At 48.2% G+C, this 17,830-nt stretch overlaps 4 protein-coding genes across 9 annotated transcripts; 2 read left to right on the top strand and 2 right to left on the bottom strand.

Moving 5' to 3' along the window:
• The first annotated feature begins 135 nt into the window (after positions 1–135).
• On the top strand, positions 136–2,492 carry BUD31 (BUD31 homolog). Of its 2 annotated transcripts, none has more exons than XM_055708880.1 (5): positions 136–292; positions 661–814; positions 1,370–1,492; positions 1,719–1,885; positions 2,230–2,492. In XM_055708880.1, exons 2-5 carry the CDS (start codon positions 721–723, stop codon positions 2,278–2,280), a joined length of 435 nt encoding a protein of 144 aa, XP_055564855.1. In that variant the 5' UTR covers positions 136–292; positions 661–720; the 3' UTR covers positions 2,281–2,492. The 2 variants fall into 2 exon arrangements, with proteins under 2 accessions (XP_055564855.1, XP_055564856.1); XM_055708881.1 differs by having other exon boundaries at positions 147–292; positions 672–814.
• Positions 2,493–2,986: 494 nt separating this feature from the next.
• On the bottom strand, positions 2,987–7,610 carry PTCD1 (pentatricopeptide repeat domain 1). 3 transcript variants are annotated; one of them, XM_027800334.2, is made up of 8 exons: positions 7,055–7,610; positions 6,673–6,813; positions 6,259–6,477; positions 5,531–5,632; positions 4,409–5,167; positions 4,090–4,206; positions 3,552–3,791; positions 2,987–3,328 (listed from the first exon to the last, which is right to left on the bottom strand). In XM_027800334.2, exons 1-8 carry the CDS (start codon positions 7,523–7,525, stop codon positions 3,149–3,151), a joined length of 2,229 nt encoding a protein of 742 aa, XP_027656135.2. In that variant the 5' UTR covers positions 7,526–7,610; the 3' UTR covers positions 2,987–3,148. The 3 variants fall into 3 exon arrangements, 2 of the variants coding, with proteins under 2 accessions (XP_027656135.2, XP_055564854.1); XM_055708879.1 differs by having other exon boundaries at positions 3,552–3,734; positions 7,055–7,608; XR_008731995.1 differs by having other exon boundaries at positions 3,221–3,328; positions 3,552–3,699.
• A 71-nt stretch (positions 7,611–7,681) lies between these two features.
• Positions 7,682–14,760, top strand: CPSF4 (cleavage and polyadenylation specific factor 4). 3 transcript variants are annotated; one of them, XM_005435658.4, is made up of 8 exons: positions 7,682–7,983; positions 8,892–8,942; positions 9,467–9,619; positions 10,408–10,503; positions 10,656–10,749; positions 11,206–11,278; positions 12,140–12,250; positions 13,612–14,760. In XM_005435658.4, exons 1-8 carry the CDS (start codon positions 7,881–7,883, stop codon positions 13,678–13,680), a joined length of 750 nt encoding a protein of 249 aa, XP_005435715.1. In that variant the 5' UTR covers positions 7,682–7,880; the 3' UTR covers positions 13,681–14,760. The 3 variants fall into 3 exon arrangements, with proteins under 3 accessions (XP_005435715.1, XP_027656139.1, XP_005435714.1); XM_005435657.4 differs by having other exon boundaries at positions 7,684–7,983; positions 12,158–12,250; XM_027800338.2 differs by lacking the exon at positions 11,206–11,278 and having other exon boundaries at positions 12,158–12,250.
• Positions 14,761–15,919: 1,159 nt separating this feature from the next.
• ATP5MF (ATP synthase membrane subunit f) lies at positions 15,920–17,748 on the bottom strand. The gene is made up of 4 exons (XM_014277154.3): positions 17,592–17,748; positions 17,396–17,503; positions 16,458–16,574; positions 15,920–16,090 (listed from the first exon to the last, which is right to left on the bottom strand). The coding sequence occupies exons 1-4, from the start codon at positions 17,605–17,607 to the stop codon at positions 16,062–16,064; spliced, it is 270 nt and encodes an 89-aa protein (XP_014132629.2). The 5' UTR covers positions 17,608–17,748; the 3' UTR covers positions 15,920–16,061.
• Positions 17,749–17,830: the final 82 nt, after the last annotated feature.

The raw sequence follows: 17,830 nt of genomic DNA, 5'->3' as shown, positions 1-17,830 counted from the left end.
CGCCCGCCCAGTCCCCACGGCCCGCCAGGCCCCCGCCGCGAGGCTGCCCTCGGCACCGCCTGCGCCCCCGGCACGGCCGCCCCTGCCCCGCCGCCCCCCCCCGCCCCGCCGCGGGCAGCGGGACCGCGTCCCCTCCCGGCGGGCCGCGCTCTCCGCCCTGCCCACGGCCCGGGTGGGGCGCGCACGGCGGGGCCGGTGTCCCTCAGGCAGCGCGGCGGGCTCCCCGGCGGGGCGGGGCTGGGGCAGCGGGAGGCCCCGCGGTGACGGCGGCGGGAGCTGCGCCCCTCAGCAGGTAAGCGGGGTAGCGGGGTCCCCTCGCCCGGCCCGGCCGCTCTCCCGCCACGGCCCGGGCCCCGGGGGCCGCGCTGGGGCTGACGGGGCCGCTTCACCGGGGCCGGGCGGGTGCTGCTGGGGGTTGTTGCTTCAGGGCGGCCCGGAGTGGGGGTGGGGCAGCTGGCGGCTCTTGGCTGAGGAGAAGAAAATGTACTGTGGTGAGGCGGATGCGGCGCGCCCCCCCCCGCGGCCGGGCTGGGCGAGATTTTGTCTCTTTTCACGAGCTCCGTAAAGCTCATTTTCATCATCAGACTGGAAAATGGCAATAGGACACAGAAATCTTAGGAACGATATGCCCAACAACTGTTTTCCCTTCGTTTTTTCTAGTGATTTTTAAGGACTTGGAAGCAGCCGCACGTTTGAGTGCGGGCAGGCGTTCCCGAGGTGATGCCCAAAGTGAAGCGGAGCAGGAAGCCTCCCCCGGACGGGTGGGAGCTGATTGAGCCAACACTGGATGAGCTGGATCAGAAGATGAGAGAAGGTAAGCGGCAGAGCGGGCTGTGACCTGGAAACCAGCTAACCCCTAACTACTTCATGAAGCACAGCTTACCCCGCCAGCAGAGGTTGTCCTTTTCTGTGTCCCTGCCTCGTAGTGGTGCTGCAGACAGGCTGGGCCAGTACTGGCTGCTTTTTTTCTGGGTATACGCTGGTTACAGTGCACAGAGGTTTGGCGTACAGTTGTTTCAGGGCATGCCATGGCTGAGCCACAGCTGAAGCTCGCTGGTGTGTGTGGAGGGACTCATAGTTCTTGTCTGTGCCGTTGCTCTGGTCTGACGAGCCAGGGCAGCCATTAAGTCACCAGCCTTCCCAGTGTGGGTCGTGTCGTCCCCACTGCCGTTCTGTTTTTATTTCCTAAAGGAGCTGTTCCAGGTCGGGTCCTTTCTGTTTGAGTCTTCTTCCATTAAGCTCGGCCTTACCTCTGCAATGTATTAGAAGTTATGAATGTTCTTGGAACAGTTTACTGCACAGTGACTAAGGAGATAAGTTGGCTGTCTGAAACGGTCGGCTGAAACCTAGTGTTTGTGTTCCCTCCCAGCGGAGACTGAGCCTCATGAAGGGAAGAGGAAAGTGGAATCCCTTTGGCCAATCTTCAGGATTCATCACCAGAAAACACGTTACATCTTTGATCTCTTCTATAAAAGAAAAGCTATTAGCAGAGGTGAGGAGCACAAATGCCTTACCCTGGGCAGGGGAAAACAGAACAGAGCAAGATGCCTGCCTGTGGATGAGCCTGAACTGGGGTGTTGGTGGGAAGGATCAGGTTTCTGGGGAGGGAAGATAGAAGGAAAGCTGGCAGCTGCCTGGCTTTAACTGCTAGATATTACAGCTACTAATTCCTGATAGTTACCCAAGAGCTACTTGTGATGGTGTCTATTCCTCTACAGAGCTCTACGAATACTGCATCAAGGAAGGATACGCTGACAAAAACCTGATTGCAAAGTGGAAGAAACAGGGTTATGAGAACCTCTGCTGCCTGCGATGTATCCAGACGCGGGACACCAACTTTGGAACCAACTGCATCTGCAGGGTCCCCAAAAGCAAGCTGGAAGTGGTAAGAGTTTTCAACTTGTTCCTCTGCTTGTCTGGACCCTTGCAGTACTCTAACTTCTCCCAGGTCAGGGACGGCAGGGGAGGTAGTGCTGTTCTTCCTGGTCATTTCCTCTAGTTGTAACATTTCTGTCTTTGCTGGTGGAGTTGGTATCCTGTTGGTTCTAAAGGTACTGTCAGCTTTGGCATGCAGTTGTTTAAAAGTTTTTAAAAGTATGGGAAACAACAAAACTAGCCAGTAGAAACCATTCCCACCCAGATCCATTCCCTGCCTGGAGGCGTGGGCCTGCTGGTCTTGTTTGCTCATGTAGCTTGGCTGAAATACCCTCCTGATGTTCTTTCTTCCAGGGGAGAATCATTGAATGCACTCACTGCGGATGCAGAGGCTGTTCTGGGTGAAGCCTTTAGCCATAAGACTACTTTTTGAACTCTGAGGGGTATCATCCTACATAATGGACTATTAGTGCAGTTACAGCCACCTTCTGTGTGATTGGGTATTTCTGTAATGCAATTAAAACAGCAACACGTTTATCTGGATCATACAATGGTGGTTGTTTCTGAGTTGGGTTTGTGTAGTCGTTTATTTTGAAATAAAGCCTGCCTTCCTGAGAGAGTGCTGTGATCTGGCAAAACATTTCTACGCCCTTCTTCTGCTGGACGTGTTCTGGTTTGTTTGTTTGAAGGCTGCTACGTGAGGTGTTCTAAAACTGGGTTGCTTTTTTAAACCACCTCTTAGGCCTCTTTCTCAATTAACTGTATTTAAAAGGCTGTGTGGAAAGGAAATAATACAGTTCTCAAACATCTGCTCTGATTCAAGCTCTCCCCTGATCTTGTGTAGAAGGAAGCTAAATGTCACTGGAGCTCTCTAAGGTTTGTAGCCTGGAATTAGTGCATAGATCTGTACAGACTGCTGGCATTCCTGAAGAGACTTCTAGGTTGCACCTTAAGTGCCCAGATAGCCACAGAACACAGGAAAGAGGCAAAACTAGCACCGAGCTAAACCACCGTTAAATCTGATTTTGCTTCTTCCTTGTTTAGCACAGGTTTTGTTAAACTACAGCCTGTCTAATCCTCTGCAATTTAAGGAAATTCACTGGAAAATGTATTTGCTTCTTAAAATAATGGACAAGTATTTTATTACGTAGTTAGCCCAAGAACTGGGGTTCATGGAAATATGAAGCAGCCTTACTATGAGACAGTTTAAAGGAGTGAGTTCCAAGTTCTTCCAGCACAAGGAAGATGCAGGACTTCAGCATCCTGCTCACCGCTACTTCTGCCCTGACTGCTCCTGCGCAGCCTCTTCCTTATTGTCATCTACCGCATGTTTCACTGTTCTGTATTTTTCCCAGGGGTGGGGGGTCTCCTCTCCTGCCATTACTTTTAACCACCGATAGTAGTAGCCGCGGAAGCCATCAATTTTCTCCAGGTACGGGTTCTTTGACTTATACTGCAAACAGAAACCCAACAAAACAAGTTCCTATTAGAAGAGAGCTCACTTCAGCACCAGCATGCAATAGCTACAAGCTGCTACTAAAGGAACAGTTACTAAGTAACTGTCAGCCAGATCAGACAAACCCAAAGGAAAAAGACTTAGGCAGACATCTAATTTGTGCTGCCTTGTTGGTGTCCTTCGTGCTGCCTTTGCACTTTGACTCGTCATGGCTACTTACCCGATCAAATTTGGGAGGGTACTGTGCTGCGAACTCCAGCTGGCGTATGATAACTTCATTGGGAGGCACCTGGTTATTCCTCATGTCTCGCAGGATCTCAGTGAGGTAACTGTAATCCAGCTGTCTCACAGCAGCAGCAATGAGGGTGCTGTAGATAAACTTGTTGGGAGTTATTCCAGACCTCTGGAAACAACAAACGCTACGGTTAAACTTGTTTATCTGCTGACTAGTGCAGGACTCCTGGAAGGAAAAGGCACACAGGTGCTTCTTACACAAGGAGTACAGCTCTCACTCTGGGACCCATGTAGCAGCTTCTACAATGCCAGCACAGCCCTCCCCACAAGCCCTCTGCTGTCCCAGCACAGGTATAGGACAGACCACCTGAGCTGGCTCTAGCTACTCTGGAGTTGCTTGGTTTTGGAGTGAGAACAAAAGCCGTCGCCACAGACACCTCAGCAGGTCTTTTTAAAAGCATTAACACTTCCCTTCACCTCTTCCTGCAGCTCGAACCCCAAGCAGCAGAGGCTTTTTTGATTACCTTCAAATCTGAGAGTAACTGCAATCCATCCTTCTCTCTGTTACAAGCAATTGCCAAGTTACAAAACGTCTGGAGGTTAGGCGATAGTCCCCTCTTCACTAGAGCTGGCAGCATGCTCTGCAAGATAAAAGTGTTGACATCAGTTTCCAAGAAGTCATGCTGTAGCTTTCCAGACAGAGCTGAACACGCTCGAACAGAATCCAGGAACACTGAGGAAATTAAACCAGCACCGGTTTGTGGAAAACAGTGTGAGACAGAAACAGGTGTCACAGTTAACACAGGAGGATGTGACAGGCTCGTTCTGGGTTTTTTTTCTCACCTTTGCTCCTTCCAGGTCTCCCTGTTTACTTTTCTTCCTTATTAAAGTGTTAAAGAAGGTCACATCTACTTTCACTTTATGTTCATCTAGGAGTGCCAGCAAAGAGGACTCTGAGGGGCTTTGGGGTTCTGCCAGCTCAGCCAGTAATGTAAACGTTTTAATGTTGGGTTCTGCATTGTCCTCTTTCATTTTACTCAAGAAGCCTTCCACGTCCCCCATCAAAGCCAGTCTATCAGACGGTGTGGCCACTGTCCCCAAGGAAACCACGGCTGCATCAGGCATCCTGGAATCCAGCAAGTTGGGCAGGTTGCAGAAATGCAGCTTCTGGCTGAGGTGTTCTTGTTGCTGCTCCACCTTGTTCTGGCCTCTCCTCATCAGCGCTCCACTTGTGCTGTGAGCTATGCTGGGGCTGTTGAGAGCAGCTGGTTCTGTTTCAGCCTGATTTACATCTTTATTTTGGTGCTGGATCAGTTCTTCACGCTGCACCGAACTCTCCTGAAATAACTGCTTTTCCATAGCTTCCACATCCAGCTGGACAGCAGCTGCACTCTCTGATCCCTTCTTCCTCTGACTCTTTACCTTTTCCTTCTGTCTGCCGGGTGCAAGCCTTTGCTGAGAGGAGTTCTCGTTGGTGGGTCTGAGCAGGAGTTCAGAAGCCACGACTGGATCGCCTATTCCACAGTCTCTCGCAGCACGTAGCATCAAATTGTAAGTGTGGCTGTCAGCCTTTATTCCAAGTTTAGTCATTTGTTTCCAGACCTGAAGAGGGGAAGACAAACATCAGATGTACGTGATGCTAAATAAGAGGAGCATTTGATTGTCAGCATATCTGTTAATGTATCTGCTTGCAGAAAAGGAGCAAGTTTATAGCATGATGAGGTGAGTGGCCACTGGACAGTAAACAGCCACCTTGAGCTCATACAGTCCTGCAAGATCACCCAGGGTGGTTTACCAGTGTACAAGACATCCTGATGGAAGTCTAGTTTACAGAACTGGGCCTAGGAGGAGCTGACCTCCTCCTATTTCATCAGCTCTAAGCAACCTGCTGCCTTCTCTACGTTCAAGTGCCAAGTTAAAATACAGAGGCACTTTTTCCTCCCCACTTAGAAGATGAAGACAAACCTGCAGGGCATATCGGAAGCCATTTTCACTGTCCTTTATGCAGCTCATGAGAAGGAAGCTGAAGGTCTCGGCTGTGAGAACATGGCCCTTATGCACAATTTCCTGAAAGAGCAGAGAGCGCATTAAACTCCTCAGTTACCCTAACAGTCTGTGGCAGCTGGCTGTGAAGCTCAAATACCACTGATGTCTTCTAGGGATATAGCAGCAGCAAATCACAGGGTGAACTCCCAGGGCTGTGAGCAGAACGATCGCTCCAGGAGAAAGAGCGTCCTGAAATGCTGACACAGATCCTAGCTACTCCCTGATGGGAGCTACAGGGAATCAGGGGGGCAGGAACAGCAATCCTTTTAGCTATTCCCATACTGGCCCTTCTGAAAAAAGCTGCTGTAAGAGCTCTAAAAGGAGACAGGTATCAATGTACAGATCTTCAAAATAAAGAGCGGAGACAGACACAGTAACTGCAAACTCCACAAAAACTGTTCGTTAAGTCTCTGTCACACCCGACCAGTTTTAAAGCCAACCTCAGCAGCTGCCTCCTTTTATGTACTTCAGCTTAATGTTTGGTACATACCAAGTCAATTTAATTGTATGAGACCAAGGATCAATGAAACATAAACACATGACCTGTAATTACCTCTCCTGAAAATGCAAAAGTTCATGCAATATGGCAGCTTCCAGGAGCTTTCACCAGAGCAGGCTACACAACATGAGAACAGTCATTTATTTACCTTCAGTACATCAAAGCACATCCTGAGATCCGAGCAGAGGGCACAGACCTTCAGCAGCGCATGGTAGGTGATCAGGTTCAGCTCTTCATTTTTGCTCTTTAGCTGCTGCCGTAATTTGAGAGCGCTCTGCAGGCCCGAGTCCTTCCACGGCGACTCAGCACAGGCATTGAACAGGGCTGTATAAGTGGCCTCCGTGGGAGTTAAGCCTCGTTTTTTCATCTAAGGGAAGAGAAGAAGAATTTGAACTGGCTTTTTAGGAAAGGATGTCTAGAATTTCTTCACTTGTTATTAAAAGTTTCAGGCTAAGAAGGTGCAAACACTAACTCAGAGGCATTTTGGAAACAAAGTAACATGAAACAGTTTTAACTTAAAAAAGGTAAAGGTGGTTTGAGAAAGGAGACAAGGTGAACCTACATCATTGTAGAGCCTGAATGCCTTTTTCACGTAGCCAACCCTGCCACAGCCGCCAATTAGAACAGTGTAATTGCTTTCTTCCGGCTGCACACGCTCCTCCTTCAGCATCTGCACCTCAAACAGCTCCAGAGCCTCCGCCAGCTAGAGGGAAGAGGAGAATCCACGATGAGGCAGCAAGAGAATCGGTTACAATGGACATTATTTGCAGCTGTGGGCAGACTGTGGTAGAAGTCCTACAGAGCATGGGATTCCTCATGGATTAATTTTACTACTTTCTATAAAGATACTAAGCAATAGGATAACACAGATGGGATGCAGTTGCACAGTTGCAGCTGTCATCAATGCTATTAAAAACCAAATAAGCGAAGAGCTGGGAACACACCTTGTCATCTCTGATGAGGGCCTTGCATCTCAGGAAGTACCAGTACGGGGTGTTCTTCGGACCGCATCGAGGTTTTCTTCCCGGTTCTTCCTCTCCCTCCTCTTGCAGCTTTAAATTCTGGAAGCGCGATGTGGTTTTGTGATAATATTTTCTAGAAGAAAATTTATTAGACAGCGTCCCGAACTCCACGCCTTCATCATCATCATCATCCTCCTCCTCCTCCTCGCCGCCCGCTCCAGCGCAGCTGCCAGCACCGCTCTCTCCCGGCTCGCTCCCGGGCAGCCTGTAGGACGCCCGTGACGAGCTGAACGGTCTCCAGCCCGGCAGCGGCCCCTGCCTCGGGGGCCGGAGCAGCCGCGGCGCCGGCCCGGACCGCTCGGAGCCGCCCTCGGAGGCTGCCCCCCACCCCCACGGGACAGCGGTGGGGGCCCAGCGCCCCCGCAGGAGGCCGAGGAGCCGCACCGCCCTCATGGCGTGCCCGCGGCCACCGGGAGGGCCTGGGCCTGGGCCCAGCCCCGGGCCCACTCCACTCCCCTCCGCCGCGGCGCCGGCGCGGGCGGAAGGGGCGGGGCCGGCGCGCCCTGATTGGCGGAGGCGCGCGCGCTGCCCGCCGGGCGCTGGGGTCAGGGGTGGCTCCCGGCATTCCGCGGGCGGGCGGCGCGGGGCGGCCAGGAGCGGCCGCCGCCGCCTCCCCTCTCCTCAGGCGCTGCCGGCGCGGAGTGGAGCGGGCCGGGCCGGGCCTGGCCGGGCCCGGCCGCCCGCTGCCTCCACCGCCACCACCATACCTCCCCTCCCTTCCCGCTGCCGCCGCCCCCCAGCCGCCACCATGCAGGAGCTCATCGCCAGCGTGGACCACATCAAGTTCGACCTGGAGGTGGCTGTGGAGCAGCAGCTGGGGGCGCAGCCGCTGCCCTTCCCCGGCATGGACAGTGCGTGCGGGCCGGGCGCTGCGCGGGTCCCTCCTCCCCGGGGGGGTGCGGGGCCGGCCTCTGCTGCGGGGCGGCTGAGACGGCTGCGGGTGATGGGGAGGGTTCCGCGGGTCTGGGCGCCTTGCTCAGGCCTTGGCCTTAGATTCGCGCAGCTGCTGCTTTCCCTGTAGGTTCCTGTCTTAATCCAGGCGTCTTTCTTTTCTGCTTAATGAAAGCAGTAGTTAGTACTTGGGCAGGCTGGGAAATGAAAGCGGAGGTATTATTGTGAATAAGTATCACTTTCCTGCATAGTACCTTTGGTTTTTTTATCATTCCCTTTTCATGGGTGAGGCATTTTGGTGGCAAGGGCACTTTCTCTTTAGGTATGTCCGTGGCCTAGTCTCTAAACTTCTTCCTTCAGTCTAATAGTCTGACACAAGTAGTCTCACAAGATTTTAGTTGCTTTGCTGAAATTTTCTGGCCAGGCTACTAAACTGGTGTTTTAACTCCGTCAGATGTTGTGGTTCCCATTGGTCAGGCTCAGCAAGGGTTAACAAGCTAATGGTTGTTTCAGGCTGTTCTGTTCAAAAAAATATAAGACTGTCATTGCCATCATGTAAATACAGGGTTCATAGACATGATTGACTTTACAGCAGAGGAAAACCTGGTCAGCAAAACCTAAACATGTGAAAAGCAAAACAAGCACTGCCAGATCTCTGCAAGTCCCCCTTGGTGTCCCCCAAGAAGAACAGAGATACCTGTGAGGGCCAGACTTGAGCAGGGAACTTATGTGGGAAAGTAAATTCTCCCAACCAAAATGCTTTTCTTTTGACGTTGAGGAACAGATTGTCTTTCTGGGGAAGGGAATATTTTATAAATTGCCGTGAAACTTCGTTAAAATTAATTATGTTTCTTTGCTCTCCCCACAGAGTCGGGTGCAGCGGTCTGTGAATTTTTTTTAAAAGCGGCCTGTGGAAAAGGCAAGTAATTTTTTAAATACAATTTTACTCGTACTCATAGGGCTGGAGGGAGGAAACTAGATTTTCTAGCACTGTCTACAGTACTCTTCTTTCTTATAAAGATGAGGGGATAACCTAGATAGAGGATAAAAGCGAAGAATGTTGGAATAACTGCAACAATTGTGAAATAGTGGTATTTTTTTAAGAAGCTGGAGGTGAATAAGCAAAGCTGCAGGTAAAGGAAGGCTTGAACTTAGCACACACAGACCTTGCTGTGGATGTGGCTGTATTAGTTGCTGTGGTTCGTGGTTGCTAGGATTAAGAGCTGGAGGCTGTGTTGCTTAGCTTGTTAGAGGGTAACATAAGACTTGTCTTAAACTCCTTGTTTTGCTATTGCCACTAAAGGCTGAATTCACAAGGAGAAAGTGGTGTCTTCTGAAACCTCCCTTGCAAAGGGGAGCAAAGCGTTGCTATTGCCCTGTGCCACCTTGGGCTGCATATTTTAATTGCTCTTTTTCCCTTCTTCTTGCCCCATCCTTCCACAGGAGGCATGTGCCCATTCCGACACATCAGCGGGGAAAAGACAGTTGTTTGCAAACACTGGCTACGAGGACTGTGCAAAAAGGGAGACCAGTGCGAGTTTCTGCACGAGTATGACATGACCAAGATGCCTGAGTGTTACTTCTACTCCAAATTTGGTAAGAGGCATTGTAACTCCTACTTAGTGCTCCTTGCTGGTGTGTGACTGTGGTGAAGAGGATCATGGTACATCCCTCTCATCCGTCTTCAGAGCATTACAGTTTTTCTGTGATGGTGATACTGTTAGATTGTAATTTCTTCAGATGTGCTTAGTTCTTCATCTTATTATCTCCCTAATTTTGTGACTTATTGTAGATGTCCTCTCTCAAGAGCTTGTCCCTTGGGGGAAGAGGGGGGAAGTTCAAGTTTTACTTGGGGTTTTATGCCTTATGTTCTGTTTTTGGTATGAGATGAGTAGGCTGAGCAGTTGGTCGTTGCATGACTTATTTTGGGGAGCTGTTGAGCAGCAGAGGGCATGGGGGTGCAAAACTTTTATGCACTTGCTTTCCAGCTCTGGAGATCTGGACATAATGAGGCAACTTGCTGTCAGAAACTTACAGTCTTGTAGGTTTCCTTGGATTGAGGTTAGTGCGCAATTTGTAGTTTCTCCACGCTTCTGGTGCACTAAATGTTTGGTTTTTGTTATCATGACTGCTCTTTCAGATTTAGTTTTGCATTATTTTTAAAAGCACACATAAGTAATCCAGCCTGGTAGAACTTTACTCAGCAGGAGTGAGTTCTTGGTGTTCTTTATCTAGGTTAAGGCAGGCAGTAAGACTGTTGTGCCTGAACGTATAAATGTTGGGTAACGGCTTTGTGGGAACTACATGATCCAGGTAATGTTTTGAGAGTCATTTGATCTCGAACCTGCACAATTGACTAAGAAGTGTGTTTGCCTTTGGTACAGGGGAATGCAGTAACAAAGAATGTCCGTTCTTGCACATTGACCCGGAGTCTAAGATCAAAGACTGTCCCTGGTATGACAGAGGCTTCTGTAAACATGGTATGTATGTTGCACTGTTGCTGCTTCTGTAGCTATAAATCAAGGGTAGGGTGTTGCTGTTCTTTCTTTGCATGATCTGCCTGTGTACTTGCTATTACTGAGTGCTAGGGTACATATATATAGAATGTGAACTACTGAGCTTTGTGTTGCAGGTCCCCTCTGCAGACATCGGCACACTCGAAGAGTCATTTGTGTGAATTACCTAGTAGGATTCTGTCCAGAGGGGCCTACCTGTAAATTCATGCAGTGAGTATGCTACCAGGCTTGTTCTGTAATCTTGTGTTTGCCTTGTGATCCTGTATATGTCAAAAAAGGGTGCTCCAGTGCTTCCCAATGGCTTTGGAGATTTGGCCAACATTTAGTTGTACCAAATTGAGGATACAGGGCAGGACCTCTTCAGGGAGCTACCACTAAGACTCTGGAGTGGTGATCAGATGCCATCAGTGCAGTGGGATCACGTGGGTTTATATTCCAGGAGACTTCTCAGGTGGAGTGATATACTACATACTGGATTGTCATTTTCATACATGTAATTGCTGAGCATCAAAATGCAAAGAGAAGAAGTGGGGAGGGGGTGGCCTATTTCCTGTAAGCAAAATTTAATTGGCTGATTGTATGTTGTTTGGAGTTACTTGACTGAACTGATGGTAAAATGTTGGCATATGATTTGAGAATCAATTTTCTTGTTTCCATCTAAACCAGCCCTCGATTTGAACTGCCAATGGGAACCACAGAGCAACCACCACTGCCTCAACCGACACAAACACAACAAAAGGTACACAGTTCCCCTGCCTCCCCTACATGCCCACCCTCAGAGCATTTCCCACAGCGCTTTGAAAGAGGGTATCTTGTTTAGCGGTCAAAATTGGACACCTGGGCTCTTGGATCTGGCTTGCTGGAAAGTCTCAGAGAAATACTCATTGAATGAGGGAAAGCCTTACTTATTTTACAACGGGGTGTGATATTCTTTTGTAATTAAGAACTTGGGAGACAAATCCTAATAAAATACAAAGCCCTGTCCCTTCTCTCTCCTGCCAGCCCTCTAATGTTCACCAGCTGATCACAACACACTGCTGCTGCTGTCTTTGTACTGGGACTGTGGTGTCCTGCTTTGTTCTGTTTCTCACCTCGCCTTGGTTAACCTTCTCAGTCATGAGTACTGTCCTCCAGCTCAGAGGCCAGCAGTGGCAGTTCTGTTGTTCGGGGCGCTGCCTGGAGGGGGTGTGTACTATGCAAGAAGTAAGCAGTGAGCAACACTGAGTGCCATTATTGAAAGCCCTACAATTGCTCCACCTTTACATGGAGATCTAGTCACAGAACACTCCCACTTTACAGAGAAGCACATCATACATGGTTGTGCAGCGGTCTGCCAATTTTTTTGATCTGTGTGACATCTCTCAGTGATAGCAATGGTAATTTAGCAGCCTAAACCTACTCTTTAAATCTTCTTTCCAGAGAAAAGCAGGATCGCTGGGCTCTGTAAGCCTCAGTGCTTATCTCTGGTGCTCCAGCTGGTGGAGCACCCACACACAGATTTGGAGGAAAACTGATCATTTGGTATATGGGGTGCTCTTTTCCCTTCCATAACAAATAACAACCATAACGGTCTTTATCCTCGATGCACTTCACGAGTCAGAACTCTTCTAACCAACAGAGGACACCCCAAGTCATTGGAGTCATGCAGTCTCAAAATAACAACACTGGGAACAGAGGACCGCGGCCATTGGAGCAGGTCACCTGCTACAAGGTAATTCAGAGGGAAGGGATGAAGAGGGAAAGCAGAGGGTCCTAGATTTAAGAAACGCAGAGTGCACAGCACCAGAACTACATCATGCTGGTTTGCTGCTGGTTGCTTGTCTTGGGCAAAAGAATGGATTTGTAATGTGGGGTGTTAGTCCTGCAAAAGGTTTTCTCACAGTGTAAACAGGCTTGTGAAATGTGTGTGATTTTGGGGTGTGGGTACAGCTGTGGGAATTAGCGTTGAGTTCTGGGGTCTCTAGGTCACTGGTTTGCTAGTTCGTGGACTTGCTGTGGTGACTGAGGCTGCTGTAGGACAGACTTTGCTCATCTGCTAATGAGCAGGAAACCCTACCGCAGTGAGAGTTGAAGCAGACTGCTGAACTGTACATTTCAAAATCAGAGTTAATATTAGGTTTTGTCTCATGAGTTAATTTGCTTACAGTGGGTGACTGTAGAAAGATTTTCTTCTCCCCTGTTATCCTGGAAGGTCCTTGAAAGTAACAGAAATTGAATATGCAAAGACTGTTCAGTATTTCAGCTGTAGATGCCCCTCACTGCTGTCAAACCAAGGAGGGAGCTATTCACCTTGGATGCTCATTGAGGAGCACGGGTAAAACTTTGACACAATTGAGTTTCCACCTCTGTTTATTTTTCCACAAAAGCCCTAACCCTAGCCACTAGAGAAGGGCAAAGAATCTTCCTGTCCCATCGGCTTTGACGTTTGCATCGTTGTACTTGCCAGCTTCTGTGCCTTAGGTGCTTGCTTGGGTAAAAGTTACTGTGATTAGACAGGGATATTAAATAGCTGAATCCATTTCACTGAAAACCTTTTATTATATTATTGTTGTTATTATTAATAACAATAACAATATTTTAGATGCAAGTAAATTTTATATCTGGAGAGTGCTGTTGTACGAGATACTGGTATTTCTCTCTGGGCTTGAATAGCTTTGAGGCACAGAGTCCTGAATCTCTTGTTCAGATGCACTTTTCCCTGTCTGATTCAGGATAGCTGATCAGGAGGGTCCCCATAGATCTCTGTTGTTGTGTGTATTGGAGTATTCTTGGAAGCCTCAAACACTGAAATTCTCAGTGTGTGTTACGGCTCTTTGCTGTTCGTAGTGGTGTGCTGAGAGCACTGTGTTATAATAACATGGCGTCAGACTGCTCCCAGCACAGAAGCAGCTTTTGCTCCAAGGAGTGGAGTCAGCCCATAAATTATGTCCCTTGTGACACTGTGTTCCCCTTCACCTGCTAAATTTTTGCATCTTCCATATGCAGAAGAGCTTCCAAATCTGAAAAGTTACTGGCAGCTAGAGGAAGACAGCTGTAACTGTGTGATAATTCTTCTCTCTCTTTCTCTTTTAGTGTGGTGAAAAAGGTCATTATGCCAACAGATGCACCAAAGGACATCTGGCCTTTCTCAGTGGACAGTGAAAGAGCAGAACGAAGAGTGCAAGGGAGCTATTAACACTGAGAAAAGGTTTCTGCTTAGCACTATGTCTGAACTATTAATCAGGTTGTTTTTTAATGCCATTATTGAAAGAACTGGTCAGAGGCTGGCTGCTGCTAAGCAACATTTTTGTAATTGTCCACAACTTTTTAAGTTTTAACCTTTTTAAAACAGATTTTGGCCTCTACCTATTTTCATTGAGCCCTGCTGAAAGATCTAAAAGCCAATAGATTTGCAAGCCCCTCACCAGTGCAGCACTCCACATAAATGCATTTTACGCCAGTGTTTCTTTAAAGTGTTTTCCTTTTGCCACTTCTTTTTGGAGAACCTGCAGCGTTTCAGCCCTCCCTGTGGAAGCAGGAAGACTGTCTGGGAAAACTAATACTTGAAATGCCTTCCCTTCAGTGAGGAAGCAGGGATTCTGCTGTCCTGTAGCTCTTTAAAAGCAAAGTTGTGTTCCCAGGTCCAGCCTGTTGTAGTCGATAAGCTTGTCCTGGTAGGTGACTTAATGCATCATGTACATCAGGCTGTGAAACTCCCATCCACTTGCTTTGTTTCTGTGCTCCTTGCTCTACTGAAGGTTAGAAATGAATCTTCTGGGTGAGAAGCAATCAAGGGGAGATTAAATTGGCATCTCTGTTGTTAGCCAAACCATGATTGTAGGAAAGCCATGTCTGTGCTCATTTTCCATTTGCAAAAAGCAAGAAGGGAAATGAACAGAGCTTGAAGAGTAGGAATAGAAGAACCTTGTCTCAGCTCTACCCCCCCCATCATCCAGCTCACACTGGGCAGGTATTTCCATAATCTAGAGAAGACCAAGAAGTGGAGATGTGTATTCTTACGGAACACTGCTTTTAAAAGTGGTAGAGCATTCTTCTGAGAGTAATTTTTGCAAGTCAAAACCCTTTCAGTTTGCAAGACTATTTGAAAAGGGCCAATGATAAAATGTGAATTAAAAAAAAAAATGCATCTCCAGTGTGAGCCTTATTGATTCTAACCCCTCTTATTTGCTGACTGCCTTTATACTTTATTTTTATTGAAATGTACCGATGGAAAAAGTTGGCTGTGAATTATTTTTTTTTTTTTTTGGAACAAGGTAATATGACTAAGATTAAGAGAAGTGACCGGAACCTATCTTGGTTTGAATGACTGCAGTTATTTCACTGTGGAGAGTCTGAGTCAGTCAAAGTAGAACTTCCAAGGCCAAGTGACTGTGGTATGACAGACCCTCACTTTTCCTAACATGTCCTGCCCCCAGAGGCTGAACAGTGGCCAGACTATGAGATGTTACATGTATGTACCTAGGCACCTCAAAAGGGAACAAAACCACTCTGTCTGGCTACCTTCCTCATCTAGCTCAGGAGTCCGTAGTCTTCACTACTTGAATAGATGTTTTCAAAACCACAAAGCCTTCCTGTTACTGCTGAAGCTCTTGAGAGATTCTTAATATCCTGTAATAAGTGGTTTTCACTCTCCCTCCTGTTCAGGAAAGGCTACTGCAGGCTGTACCTACTGTGCCCAGCTGCAGCTGCTGTGACAGTGGGGTGCACCAAGAGAGACATCACCTGGGGCCAAACCCACAGATGCTCCTTTAAGCTGCAGTTATGCACATGGTGTCTCCTGTTAAACTCAACACTGCATTTAAGTCAAGAAGCAAAGTTTTATTTTAGTTTAATTTCACAGGGCTTTGTTATACCAAGAGTCTTTTAAGCTTATACCCATTCAGAATAACCATCCAGCTTCCTTTAGCAATGAAAGTGGGTAAGAGTTTTGATAGAAATTTTGGGTTGTTGGAAGTAAGAAGCATTAGAATCCCAGTGACAGAGTGAGAGTCACAGACCTTCTCAAAGCTAAACCGATCTCATCTCAGACAGTGCTCTGCAACGATGGAAAACTCCCAAATACCTACAGTCAGCAGGTGACAGCCTGAGAGTCAGAAACACATGGCCACACCAACAAGCCACCAAAAGCTCAGGTATTTTTCTTTCAAATCAAAACATACCCTTTCAGCTAGTTGTCCAGCCTGTACACAAAGGCCATTAAGAAGCAATCCAATGCTTTGTACTTTTATTAAAGTTAAATATGAATTAAATTGTAATAGTTTCCCCAGTTCATAATGCAACCCAAGTAGCAGATGCTTTCCCAACCATTTCTGAACTTACCTTGAGGGGTGAAACTCCAAGGCAAACTTACACGCACTGTACAATTAACAAGTCAGCTCAGTGAATGCAAAGCATATGCATTTTATTATTATTATTATAGTACAGATTTTAATATGAATAGTTCTGGTGTCTTCTGCCAGGATAACTGTTCCAGTAGCCAAGTCTGTTTGAGAGCTGCACCTTCACTTTCTGAAATTCACCCTTCAGTGGTACTTCCTGTGGCGGTCATGCTCTGTATCGTTCAAAGTAAAGCAAGTTAATTTCACTGAAATCACAAAAAAACCCAAGCCACTCCTGAAATTAAGAGGACAGAAAGAACTCTAAAAAATACTCCAAGCATGTATTTTTTATGTACTGCCAGACCAGAGAGGCAACAAGACCTAAGCTTTCTTTGTCACTAAGAAAATACTGACACCTTCCGAAGTAAGCATTTAAGTTTTCTTGGCTAAAATAAGTTTGCTTGCCCACAGTCTCAGATTCAAGCAGCAATCGTTAGCACAGTCTTTCATTTTATTTCTAAAAGCAGCAGCAGAGTGTTTTTATCGCCCTAAGCAATCTTCCAGGCTGCACTATAGGCACTCAGTATTGCTTTTACTTACTCAGGTGACTGTAGCTCCAGATGTAGCTGACAACAACATAACCAGCAAGCACCATGGAGATACCACCGAGGCCCCCCTTCTTCACATTGATGTATTTATTGTAGTATCTCTCATAACCTGTGTAGAAGAACAGTTTTCACAGCAGCCAGATGAGTGGCATAATTTTCTGTGTTGGAAAGAAGCTGCTTGGTGTCACACAACTTCAGGAAATTGTTTCTAATGAGACACCTGAGGGCCTCAGAAGCAAGCCTGAGAGAAGGCAGCCTGTGTGTTAAGCAAGGTGAACTCCAGTTAATAGCGCTAAGCCTTAAAAAAAAAAAAAAAAAGCAAACCATTTATAATTTTCCCCTAAACATTACTGTGACTTTAATGAGCTCAAGCTAGTTTGGAATTACTGAGTTCTTTAATACCAGTGTATATGTTGTAGACACTTGTGTTTGACATTTTGTGTTTAAATCTACCTGAACGTCATATTTGTACCTATAGCAAAGGGCATTGGTCTAAACTTTTGCCAAGTGATCGATAAAAGCCCTGTGTCCTTTTTCACCATATTTAGAGATCACTTGTTTGATTTTTTTTAACTTTATTTACTTGTGATGTTGGGGAAACCTCAAGATTTTCAGCAAATGGTTTCAGGGGTCAGGAGTAAGGCCACTGTATTTCCTCTTTATAGAAGAAGGACTGCGGAAAGCAAACCTTTGGCGGATAAAAACAAATTTACAGACGGGAGAACAAGATGCTAGAGGACGTGCTGTTCTGGGAAAGCAGAAATGGCCACGAAGCAGCCCCTGTTCTGCTGGAACCCTTGCCACGGCCACCGGCCAGAGGTGCCTGCGCCCTGCCCTGCCCAGCTCCCTCAGGAGAAGGGGTGCATCCTCCCCGGCCGGGGGCTGCTCCCCAGGGCAGGCGGTCCCCGCAGCCCCCCGCAGCCCCCTCACCTCTTCGCAGGGCCCCCGCGATGCCGCCGGGGGTGAAGTCCCTCATGGCCAGCCAGGTGGGCAGCTGGCCCAGCTTCACGTCGAGCAGCTTCATGTCCTTGAGGAGAACTGCGGCACAGAGAGACACACGGCCCGGTCAGAGAGGAAAGAAGGGAGGGAGGGAGCCACGGTCACCTTGGCGGGCTGCTGCACTCACCCGGCGGCTGCGCCATCTTGCCGCTCTGCTCTGCGCCGCCGCGGGGGCCGCCGGGAAGGGGCCGCTGAGGCTCACGGGAGGCAGGTCAGGCGGCAACCGGCAGCTGCGCGGGGGCAGCCGCCATCTTGGGCGGGTAGCGCGGCGCCTGAGGCGGTGATGGCCCCGGTGTTGCCTTGTCCCCGTCCCATCTCCTCACCGGAGGGGTCGGTTCCCCAGTGGCGGTCGCACACGCTGCCTCA

The sequence above is a fragment of the Falco cherrug genome, chromosome 4 (genome assembly GCF_023634085.1).
Source record: "Falco cherrug isolate bFalChe1 chromosome 4, bFalChe1.pri, whole genome shotgun sequence".
NCBI lineage: Eukaryota > Metazoa > Chordata > Aves > Falconiformes > Falconidae > Falco > Falco cherrug.
The sequence above is the reverse complement of the archived record's forward strand: the minus strand, read 5'-3'. Positions and strand labels throughout refer to the sequence as shown.